This window comes from Meles meles, chromosome 8 (genome assembly GCF_922984935.1).
Source record: "Meles meles chromosome 8, mMelMel3.1 paternal haplotype, whole genome shotgun sequence".
Taxonomy (NCBI): Eukaryota; Metazoa; Chordata; class Mammalia; order Carnivora; family Mustelidae; genus Meles; species Meles meles.
This window is the reverse complement of record NC_060073.1, coordinates 102,276,272-102,288,793: the sequence shown is the minus strand read 5'-3', so window position 1 is coordinate 102,288,793 and position 12,522 is coordinate 102,276,272. Positions and strand designations below refer to the sequence as shown.

The following is a 12,522-nucleotide window of genomic DNA, read 5'->3' as shown; positions in this document are numbered from 1 at the left end:
ACAACTAGTCTGCATAGGCACATATCTCTGGGCCCCCAGGACCTGCTTTCTGCAACCCAGTAAGAATTGTCTGAAGTATTAGGAAACCCGCTTTGTTCAGAGAACTCATGGTGAGAATACCTAACCCTGGGGTGGACATGGATGTAAAGGGAAAATCTTACACATGGCTTCTCTTTTGTTGAAAACAAGGCAGAGAGAACCCTGGAAAAGACCATCATCTAAAATTAACTCGCCTGCCCTCGTAAGGAAGGGGAAAAGAGAGTAAAGGCAATTATCACAGGATGGGCTGTCTTCTTGGACTTCTTAGATAATCCCAGAATCTCCTTCCCCAGTGCCCCCAGGTTATCCGATGGGAACATATCTCACACAGGACATGTGACATTGTGAGATACAGCTCTGTATCTCCAGCCCACTACACATGACAGGCACACAGTAAACTTCCAGTAAATGTTGAATAAGAAATGTGTAAAGTCAACTTAAAGATAGAATTTAAGAGCTATGAAATATGGGGCAAATGCAACCATGTCCAAAATAGACATGAAAAATAGGAATTCAATTAGATCCAGATTCTGGGTTGGGGCCTACAGGACAGGAAGGGACAAAAAGAAGAGGCTCTGGCAACTAGGAAGCCTTCATCCTTCATGAGGATGCTAAAGCCGTGTTGGTCAGGTTACACACACAGAGTTAGAATCTGGCCCTGGGCAAAACCAAAGGTTGAGATATCTTTACCTGGTCTGCTTACTTATCTTCAGGTTTGTTAGTCCTTCCTTCTTTTCTTTTTTCTTTTCTTTTCTTTCTTTCCTTCCTTCCTTCCGTCTTTTCTTTCTTTCTTTCCTTCTGTTCTTTCTTTCTTTCTGGCACCCCTCAGGAACTATTTCTAATTATAGTGGTCTCAAGACACATGAACCAATGGAAAGAATACAGAACTGAAAGCTAAAGAGACATGGGTTCTCCACTTAATTCTGTCACAGTAACCTTGGACAATACATTTTACTTCTCAGATCATTAGCTTCCTTAGATGTAAAACAGAGGGTTAGACTAGATACACTATGAAATTTCCTCCAGGGAAGTTTCCAGAACTCCACATAGTCCCTCTCTCTCTCTGCCTAGATTCCATTCTCTTACAAAAGTATTTTCTTAACAGTTATGATACATATGGCATTTAGATTTAGAAAATAGAGGGGTGCTTTTGTGGCTTAGTTGGTTAAGCAACCGACTCTTGACTTTGGCTCATGTCATGGTTTCTGGGTGATGAGATTAAGCCCCACACTGGGCTCCAGGCTCAGTGGGGAGTCTGTTTAAGATTGTTTCACTCTCCTCTGTCTATCCTCCTGCTCATGATCTCTCTCTCCATCCCCCAAAATAAATAATATCTTTAAAAAAGGAAGAAAGAAAATAGAGCATCTTAGCTGACATTAAAAACAATTCAGAATTTGAATTCCCCCCCAAAATAAACAAATCTCCCTCTGTCTCTCCTCCTACTCATGATCTCTCTCTTCCCCCCCCCAAATAAATATCTTTAAAAAAGAAAGAAAGAAAATAGAGCATCTTAGCTGACGTTAAAAACAATTCAGAATTTGAACTTCCAAAACGAGAGAAGAAAAATGTGAAGGGCTTCAGAATGGTGGGATTAATCCCAGTAGATTAGGTCATGGAAAGGAGATAACTCTTTAGTGGTCTCCAAAATCTGAGCATTGAGTGGCACAAAGAACTGCGGACAAGATTCTTGGGCAATAAGAAAGTTGTTTGGAAGGAGCAAGAATTATTCATCCTATTTCATAAGAAAGGAAACTGATGTCCAGAAAGGATAGCTAAAGCACTCAAGAGCATACTGGGAAGATCAGGACTGACAGTCAGGTGTCCTGCCTCCCACCCGATTATGTTGTCCAAAGCTGTCCAGGAAGAAACCACCGCTGCTTCCAGTGAGCAGGAGAATGTGGCACTATGACCCAATGGAATCGGGTAGTGCCCTGGCCAACTTGGCTTCCAAAAGCGCTACAGACCCGCTAGAAATTTCTGTAGTCACTAGAGAAAGTAACCACACAAATTACCCAGAGAGACTCTTCAGAAGCTTCCCCATCCTCAAAGACACTTCCACTGTCCTTGGGTCAGGAAATCTGATTTCCATCCCTTCATCTGTCACTTTGGGCTTTATTACATCAAATTCCTTCTTTGGGAGTCAAAGGACTTATTAGAGAAACTTATAAAGTGTAAAAGGATCCCAGATCAATATTTAGAATTTTTGTCCAATATCACTAATGACCTAAAGGAATTTTATCTACTTTTTAAATGTGTGTGCACGTCATATACCCTGTTCATATACATTAGAATATATATAATAGGATGCAGGCAGCACACGGCACTCATGTAAAAATTACACATGAATGTATCATACATGTATATTTACATATATCTCCTTCAGTTTAGCTGGGAAATCTGTTTCAAAATCAACTCCTGCTCTCTCCTCAGACTTGATATATAGCCAAGCAGGCCGTTCTCGATTAACCCAGCTCCCTCCTGGGAAAAGTCACAGAATAACTTTATTGATTTCCCTTTACCCTTCTCTGCATTTCTCTGCTGAAATGTTGTCTTAACTCTTAAATGTAAAAGCAAAAGGAAAAGAAAATTAAAACAAAGGGATTCGCTTCCTTAAGGTCATGCTGATTCCCTCCTATTTTTTCCTTATTTTCTAAAACAATTTTTTTGAGGAACAGGGTGCTTGTGTGGGGGATAGTACAGAAAAGAGAGGATGTTATGTTTTCCAAGGGTTTTGTGCAACAGATTTCTTTACATTGAAACCTGTGTTTTACACACAATGCTGGACTCAGTACCACATAAACCTCTTCTCTTCCTTCTCTTATGACTTGGCCAGCCATCCTTGAACACTGCCAAGACTTTTTGGCAAACAATCCCTCCAGTGTTTCCAGGAGCATACCCAAGGCATAGGAATATATGGAATGTTTACTTCTCATCAGATTTTCCTACCTCAAAAGATCCCAACAAGATTAAGTATTTTATTTTTTCTTAAGATTAAGCATTTTAAACACAGAAAATTCTTTACCAATCAAAGTTTCAGGATGACTGATACCATTTTGGAGGTTCTCTGATGCGGTTTCAGAGAGGTCAGCCTTTTTAGGGCAATTCTACCTCTCCTGATGACCAGGCAAGGCTAACCCACAGCCTCTCTCTCACTCCCCTTCCAGCTTCTGAAGTGCCCCAGCCCTGGATTCTCAGTAGGTCTGGGTGGGACCAGGATACTGGAGGGAAGAGAAGGGGGATACTAGCGTGGCTTAAAGTAACAGCTCAAAAAACAAAAAAACAAAAAAAAAATTTGCATTTTCTTCTCTTCCCCCCATTCCATGGAGCTAGCTCTTCTTACTCTAATGACTGAGTTCATAAAAGCCTCCATAGAATTTTTATTTCCTTCAGTTCTCTTTTCTATTACCCACAGCTTTTCTTGTAAAGGGAAGAAAAGGACTGACTGATTTACACCACAATCACAATCTGATTCTTTCCCACTTTAAGCAAAGATGCCTAGTGAAAAAAACCCATTGTGTGTGTAATTTAAAAATTGAAAGCTTATGTGAACCAACCACCCCTCAGAAATGAGCTTAAGAAAAAAGTACAGGAAGAAAATAGTAAACAAGGTTACAGAGATGCACACTGTTGAGTACAATTTAGTAGAACAATTATTAACAATATGACGAATATCTACTTCCAGTGGATGAATAAAATACACTCAAAACCACAAAAGGATAGTGATGTGCTATGCCGCCCTGAGGTTTAATCACAGGGTTTTTGTTTGTTTGTTTTGTTTTTTTAAACAAAATACCCCCTTCCCCCCATTAACTTGCAAACTTAGTTTTAATTAAATGTCATCTTACTTTTTACTGGCCAGTTTGTCTTTTTTTCCATTTTGCTTCTCTGCACATCTTGAATCAGACAGTGACTTGGAAGCATTATGGGTGAAAGTGGGTAGAAAAGCATGCTAAGAATTGGGTCATCTTGTTGAAATCAAGTTTACTCCTGTGTAGTACAGCCAGAAGAATGGGCGAAATTTATCCTACTATCTTGCTGTATCTGTCCCAACTCATTCCTTTCATAGGGCCTCAGCAGGGGGAATTATGTAGCAATGCAGTTTGTATCCTGGTTAAATAAGAAAGTCTCTGGAGGGCGCCTGGGTGGCTCAGTGGTTTAAGCTGCTGCCTTCGGCTCAGGTCATGATCTCGGGGTCCTGGGATCGAGTCCTGCATCGGGCTCTCTGCTTGGCAGGGAGCCTGCTTCCCTCTCACTCTCTCTGCCTGCCTCTCTGCCTATTGTGATCTCTCTCTGTCAAATAAATAAATAAAATCTTTTTTAAAAAAAAAAGAAAGTCTCTGGAGTACATTTCCAAGAACAGCGCCCCCCCCCCCCACACCCATGGCGGAGGAGCCAAGATTGTACCTTGTAAGAGGAAACATTGTTTCCTTAGGTAGTTTAGTCTCTTTATTGAAACTGGCAACAATTTTCCAGTGGCAAGGAAGAGGATCCATTCTGCCTCTGGATAAATGGAACCTCCAGAAGCTTATCCTAGCCAGGCAGTACAAGGCACACTCTCAGTTTCCAAGATCTAATAGAAAGGTCTTTCCTGGCTTCCTATAATACCCAGATGGAACACAACAAATTCACCACAATTTGAAGCTACGGAGTAAGAAAATGTTTGGAATCAAATGTTCATTCATTCATTTATTCATTCAGCAACTTTTTATAGGGTAGCTCTCATACAGACTGAGCATTGTCTAAGCACAACATGAGGTGGAAGAAAAAAGATATATCCTGGTCTTCTGTTCTTCTCAACTCCTACTATCCTCGGTACTACCCTTGATTTCCAGTGGCTACTTGAAAATCCCCAGCTGAAAAACAGCTTCCAAGGGTTCATGTGTTCATTCCAACCCCTTCTCTCCTGCCTCCATGTGGAATATCACTTGCTCCAGGTTTGTGTGAATACCCATTATTAATTAATATTAAGTCATGACAATGTCCTTTCAGCAAGTTTGATGCTCAGACCACAGAAAAGCTGTATCTTCTGCCTCAAATTGAGAAACATCTCTATGGTGGTCTCTGACATCGAAAAGGCAGGAATACTTCTTTAGATTTTGTTCCCTAATGTGAGCATCCCTGGGAGTACTAGCTTCATTTCTTAGAAAGAACCTAGAGCTGGGTTACCTAAGGGAGTTGTTCCAACAGAGACTAGAATTTCAAGAGAGAGAAAATGTATCCAGCTGCCTTGTCTGGTGCTTCTGATACATGAAAGTGTCACCCTTCCCATGGTAGACTAGGGGGGAATAGTGAGCATGAATTAAGTCATCTCTTCAATGATGTATTGCATATAATTTCTCTGGTGAAGTAGCCAAGTTCCTGACCATGGTATTGTACCCAAATAAAGAAACAAATGCTGTTATTTTGATGTTTTTTTTGACATTGGGAAGACCTCAGAAACTTCTTGTTCCAACAGATAGACTGGAATCACTGGAAAATTTGCCTCCCCTTCCCAGTTCTTTGGCTAAAATGTATTGGGAAAATGGCGCATTAGGCACATTTCTAATTGGGAAAAGTCTAATTATCATAGGCAACTCTGATTAGGTGACTTGTAGAGTACTACCATGTGGAGAGAGAAGAGACTTAAAATAGACACAACTAAGTTAGCAGTAGCAAAGGTACTATGTGATTGGATCTGGTGTTTCAAATATCTTTTATCAAAGCAAAAGGAGAAGGAATGTACCTTACACAAAGTAACCCACAGGCCTTTCTAAACAGAACAAATATGGAACATATACAAAAGTAAGATCATCTATAAGAAAATATCCTCTCCTTTCGCAATAAGCTATGAAGATTGCTTGAGTTCTCATAACCTTGGGCTCTTAATTGTCCTCATGCCATGTAGGCAGGAACTCAGGAACCAATGATACGCACCAGTTAGCCACATCCAGAACTGTTGCATCTACTATCATCAAAGTAATGGCAAGCTTATAGACAAAGGCTGATGAGTAGGAGGGATACAATGGGGAGTTACACAGCATACTTTGAGATAAGGCTATTTCAAATCTTCTTTGCCATTTTTGGATATTTCCTGCTAAAGACAGAACAAGTATTCAGGGAATACTTTGGAGTTTTTCTAAACTTACAGTGATCCCAACACTTAACTGGGGAATCACAGAATATTCTACTCTGGCAAAGGTAGAATTTAAAGGTAACTTGGGAAAATCCACCAAGTGTCTTATAGAAAACCAAATGGGCAAAAGTAAAATTGAAACAAAGAAGATGATAATGGAATCATTCAGGCTTACATCTGAAACCACTTAATAATTCTGTGGACTCTGCCAAAATACTTAACTTTTTGAAACCTCACCTCAGATTCCTGATTTATAAAATGAGGATATAAAATTTTCCTCTTTTAGAAAGATTTAGGGAGAGGCAAGATGGTGGAGAAATAGGAGACCCTGTTTAATTTTATTTATTTATTTATTTATTCATTTATTTTTGAGAATGCGTGTGCGCACACGCCTGGGTGCATGCAGGTGGGGGAGGAGCCAAGGAGAGGGAGAGGATCTCAAGCAGACTCTGCTGACTGTGGAACCTGATGCGGGGTTCAATCTCATAACCCTGAAATCATGACTGAAACCAAGAGTCAGACACTCAAACAACTGAACCACCCAGGTGCCCCAGTAACATTTTCTATGCCTACTTACTTTAAGGTTAAATGATAACAAGGAATATAAATTGTTTAAGACAATGTCTGGCATATGGTAAGCACTCAACAATGTCAGTTCCCTATTTCTTTCCCTTTATTGATGCATACTTTCCTGATTTCCATTTAACTTCTCTTTTCTGAGTTTATAGAATACTGACTTTTCTATGCTGTTCAACGGGTCTATTTTATTTAATAGTTTTAAAAATTATTCTAGATATAAGACATAGAAGGAATACGAACATTGAATAATACTTGCCATTTTTGCAAAAGATGCTCTTAATCTTCTAAGAAAGTTAGAAACGTGTGTGTAACTATAAATTAGACAATGGTAAATGGAATTGGTTGATTAAACATTGGGGGCGGATGGTATCTATTATGTGCCAAGCACCATATAAAGTGTCAGAGACTCAAAGATACGTGGGATGTAATCATTGAACTTCAAGGCCCTTAACTTAGAATATAAAGAGACACATGGGCAAATGACCACAAAGGAAGGTGGAGAGTAGAAATGATACCAGATAAAGTAGTGGCACAAAGAATGTGAAGTCACTTCTGTTGGGGGTATCTGGGAAACTTTAAAGAGGAGAAGGTATCTAGGCTAACATATAAAATAACTAGGTCAGAACACAGATAAAATGAGCAAATTCCTTGAAAAATACACTTGCTAAAACTGACACAGATGAAACAGAAAATCTAAGTGGTCTTATATCTCTCAGAGCAACTGAATCTATTATCTAAACCTTCCCACAGAGAATATTCCAGGTCCAAATGGTATGATTGGTGATTCCTATCAAATATCCAAGCAAGAAGGAACACTAATCTTACACACCTTTCTGAAAAATAGAAGAGGGAATATTTTTTTAACCAAAATTGGAAAACAAATTACAAGGTAATCATAGACCAATATCCTTCATAAACATAAATGCAAAAATCTTTAACAGAATTTTAACAAATCAAATATTGCAACATATATATATGTGTATATATACACACACATATATATAAACAAAATATATTGTATATATACAATATATAAATATTATATATGATATATATTATATATATATCATATATCATATATTATATATATATATATATACACATATATCATATCATATATATCATATATCATATATATATTATATATATATCATATATCATATATCATATATATATTATATATATATCATATATCATATATATATATCATATATATGATATATATATATCATATATATCATATATATATATCATATATCATATATCATATATATATATTATATATATATCATATATATCATATCATATATATCACATCATATATCACATATTATATATATATATCATATATCATATCATATATATCATATATCATATATATATATATATATCATATATATATATCATATATATCATATATATCATATTATATATTATATATATATCATATATAATCATATATATATATAAATGGTCACCCATTGGGATTTATTCCAGGAATGTAAGATTGGTTTGTATTTAAAAATCAAGGTAATTCATCATATTAGTAGGATAAATGGAAAAAAGCACATCATTATTTCAATAGATGCAGAACAATTATTTGATAAAATTCATATGCATTTTTTATTTAAAAAAAAAGCCTCTCAGCATATTAGGAATAAAAAAGGAACTTTCTAAATCTGATAACAGGCATTAGGTAAAGAAAACATACTGTAAACATCATCCTTAATGCCTAATTATAAAATTATTTCCCCCTAATGTTGGGGAAAAGTCCTGCACTTATCACTTCTAGTCACCATTTCACTGGACATCCTAGTAATTGTAATAAAGCAAGAAAAAGAAAAGGCATAACTAGAAGAAGTACAATTGCCTCTATTTATAACTGCTGGGCTTGTTTATGTAGAAAATCCTAAAATAATCTATGTAACAATCACCAGAACTAATCATTGCATTTAGCAAAATCATAAGATAGAAGAAGAATACATACACATCAATTATATTTTTAGATACAAGCAGCAAATCATTGGAAACAAAGAATACAAGCCATTTATAATAGCACCATAAAACATAAAATACTTGAGAATAAATTTTCAAAAATAGGCATAGTGAGTTCAATTGTGGTTCTCAAAATATATGTCTACCTGGAACCCTAGAATGTGACCTTTTTTGGAGAAAGGGTCTATGCAGATGGAATTAAGGTAAAGATTTTGAGAGGAAATCATCCTGCATTTGGCTGTTCCCTAGTCCAGTGACAGTGTCATTGTAAGGGACAGAACAGCAGGCAACATTGCTACCTAGAAGGGGAGGGCCATGTGAAGAGATAAGCAGAGAGGTTGGCTGAGGAATAACAAGGAATGCTAGCAGCCTCCAGAAACTAGGCATGGAACAGATTTCTCCCTTAAAGAGTCCAGAAAGAACCTGCCAATACCTTGACTGTGAACTTTTGTCCCCTGAACTGCAAGGATAAATCTCTATTGTTTTAAACCAACCTCTTTGTGAAAATCTGGTACAGAATCCCTAGGAAACTAATCCAAGGTGTAAGATCTATACAATAGAAAGGGCAAAATATTGTTGGTAGAAGATAAAGACCTAAAGAAATGCAGATATATACCAGGGTTCATAGATAGGAAGACATCAATATCATTATGGTATCAATTCGACCCAAACAGAGCTACAGATTCAAAGCACTCTGACAGTCAAAATCTCAGCAAGCTTCATATCAGCAAGCTTTCTTTCACCTTTTTTTGGTTGTGTTTGCAGAAATTGACAATTTTAAAATTTATACAGAAACACAAAGGTTCTAGGCTTTTTAAAGTAGTTTTACAGGACTGGAGTTTTCATACTACTTTATTTCAAGATTCACTATAGAGGTATAAGAATAAAGAGAGTGTAGTATTGGAGGATAGGATAGAAATACAGATGAATGGGAAAGAACAGAGTCTAAAAATAGACTCCCACTGACATGGTCAATTGAATTTTTTGACAAAAGGGCCAAGGCTATTAATTAAATGGGGGAAAAGTCATTTCAACAAATGGTGCTAACTGTACAGAAAACAAGCTAACTATATAGAAAACAATAAACATTCACTCTCATTTCACACCATATACAAAAGTTAACTTGAAGTAAATGACAAACCTTAAAATGAAAGCTAAAACTATAAATCTTCTAGAAGAAAACACAGGAGAAAATCTTTGAAACTTTGGGGGTAGGCAAAGATAAAGATTAGACATAAAAACACAAAGAATTATAAGGGAACCAACTGCTAAGTTGGACTTGATCAAAATGTAAAACCTTTGCTCCTTGAAAGACACGATGGAGAAAATGAAAATACACACCACGAATTGAGAGAGAATATTTGCAAAACAGGTCCTATAACAGAATGGTATCTAGCAACCATAAAGACATCTTATAACCCAATAATAATGATAACTAATAACAAAGATAAAATTTATACACTTCACAAAAGGAGATACACAAAAGGCCAATAAGCACATGAAAAGATGCTCAAAGTTATTAGTCATTAGGGAAATGCAAATTAAAATCAAGAGATGCTACCACACACCCATTAGAATGGTTAAATTTAAAACACCATCCATAACAAGTTTTGAGAAGAGTACAGAAAACTGGAATTCACATATGTTCTTGGTGGGGATACAAAATGGCAAACCACTGAGGACCATTGAAGTCTCTTACAAAGTTAAATACTCATTTACTAAGTGACCCAGCAATTCTAATCCTAGGGTTTATTGAAAAGAAATAATAACATATGTCCTCACAAAAATGTGCAAGCTAGTGTTCATAGAAGGTTCATTTATCATAGGCAAAAACTGGAAGCAACCCAAATGTCCATCAACTCCTAAATGGATAAACAAATTGTTACATCCCACAACACAATGAAGTATTACTCCCTGATAAGAAGAAACAAATCACTTACACATGTAACAGTATGGGTGAGTCTCAGAATCTTCATACTGAATGAAAGAAACCTGACACAAAAGAGTATATATGATATTGATTCCATTTCTACAAAATTCTAGAAAAGGCAAACCAACGTAGAGACAAAAAGCAGATCAGAGCTTGCCTAGGGCCAGGGTGAGAGGAAGACAGACAGCAAAGGGACCCAAGGAAACTTTTGGAAGTGATGAAGATGTTTTGTATGTCAATGGTCATGGCTGTGTCATAGAAGCAAGCCTGTCAAAATGCATCAATTGTATATTTTATTTTATTTCAATTGTATGTTTTAAACGGATCTAGTGTGTTGCATGTAAATTATATCTCAATAAATTTGCTAACCATATTGAGGAGAATGACAGCAGATGGACAGAGGGAAGATGGGGCATGCAGAGAGAAGCATAGGACCAAAGACACAGATGAGTAAATGCCTACATGCTTTGTTGTGGAAAATAGTTTACAAATTTCCTCCAGGCAGCAACCCTGTCTTGTATTATATCTGTGGTCCTCTCAGTGTCCAGAAATAAGGAGGGCAATGATGTTCCTGAGTTGCATAGAGTTCCTCAGTATATAGCCACAGGCAGCTGTTTAGAGAGTGTTAGGTCTACTACCAGAAGACCAAGTACAAATCCCAATCATGTATCCTTCTGAGACCCCTCAAAGTCATTTTCCCTCTCAAAGCCTAAACTGCAAAATAAAAATAACAATATCCCCACAATACAGTTGTCAGAAAGGTCCAGAGAACACCTAATAATATCTCAGTACACATTACATATCCATGACAAATAGTGGGGCTTCCAAACATATTTGTGGATGGACATGCCAACTGTTACTTGGTTGTTCATATGCTCAAATCTTTTATTATTTGCATAAGTATTATCCACACCCAATGATTTTCCTAATCAGAGACATGCTCCTACGTTACTTCACTTACTCCAGAAATTAGAGCTAATTTTAATATTAGGTTGGGAAGGATACAATTACCAAAGTAAATGTGTTCCACAAAAAAAAAAAAAAAAAAAAAAATCACATAAAACGTTCCAAAATAGCAGTGACTTGGGGATACTGCATTGTTTCTGGATTTTCTATGCCACTGCTTTTGAGGAGTGCAGTCAATGGAGAGCCAACTATTGTCTAAACAAAAACCAAACACACAAAAGATAAACAAGTGGTGGGTAAATGTGGTCCCGGTCTGAAGGTTTCAAGGAGAAACTAGAATAAAAAGATACAGCAAGGGCATCTGACTACAGAAAATCAAGGCAGAAGGAGGCTCCTTGATCCAGTCGCTCAGAAAAGGAAAATTGCTAGAAGATGGTCTTTAAGATGTAACGAGACACATTTAGTACAAGAACACAGGCATCCCTCTCCCCAGAAAGAAAACCGACAATCTAATCACACTTTCAAGACTGACTGATTCCTACGAATGTTTGCCCAAAATGGCAAGTTACAGGGGAGAGCAGTTATATTCGTTGAGGAGTTCTGGGATGGAAGACCTCAGATGAGCCTTGTTATTTCTCTGTGTTCTGTGGTACACAGGTGAAGGACTCTTCATGACATAGAGGAAGACGGGGACTTGTTTTTAATACATTTTGGTGGTAAACAAATTTCTTTTGGTTTAGGGGTCAGCAAGCTACAGCTCTTGAGCCACATCCGTCCTGCTACCTGTTGTCCTGAAATCTGCTGGCTCCCACTTGTTGCTCTTGGCAATGGCTGTGCTCTCACCACAACGGCAAAGGGGAGTGGTTGCAACAGAGACTACTTGGTGCACAGAGCCTAGAGTATGTACGCTCTGGCCCTTTACAGATCAAGTTTGATGGCCTCCCACCCAGATACTGGAATA

General features: G+C 37.2%; 1 protein-coding gene across 1 annotated transcript in view; it reads right to left on the bottom strand.

Moving 5' to 3' along the window:
• Positions 1-552: 552 nt before the first annotated feature.
• Positions 553-12,522, bottom strand: part of BLID (BH3-like motif containing, cell death inducer) — a 29,171-nt gene continuing 17,201 nt past the window's right edge. Inside the window, 3 exon segments of the mRNA XM_046015971.1 lie at positions 553-581; positions 4,418-4,514; positions 4,517-4,635. Of these exon segments, the coding sequence (XP_045871927.1) occupies positions 553-581; positions 4,418-4,514; positions 4,517-4,635 (245 nt within the window).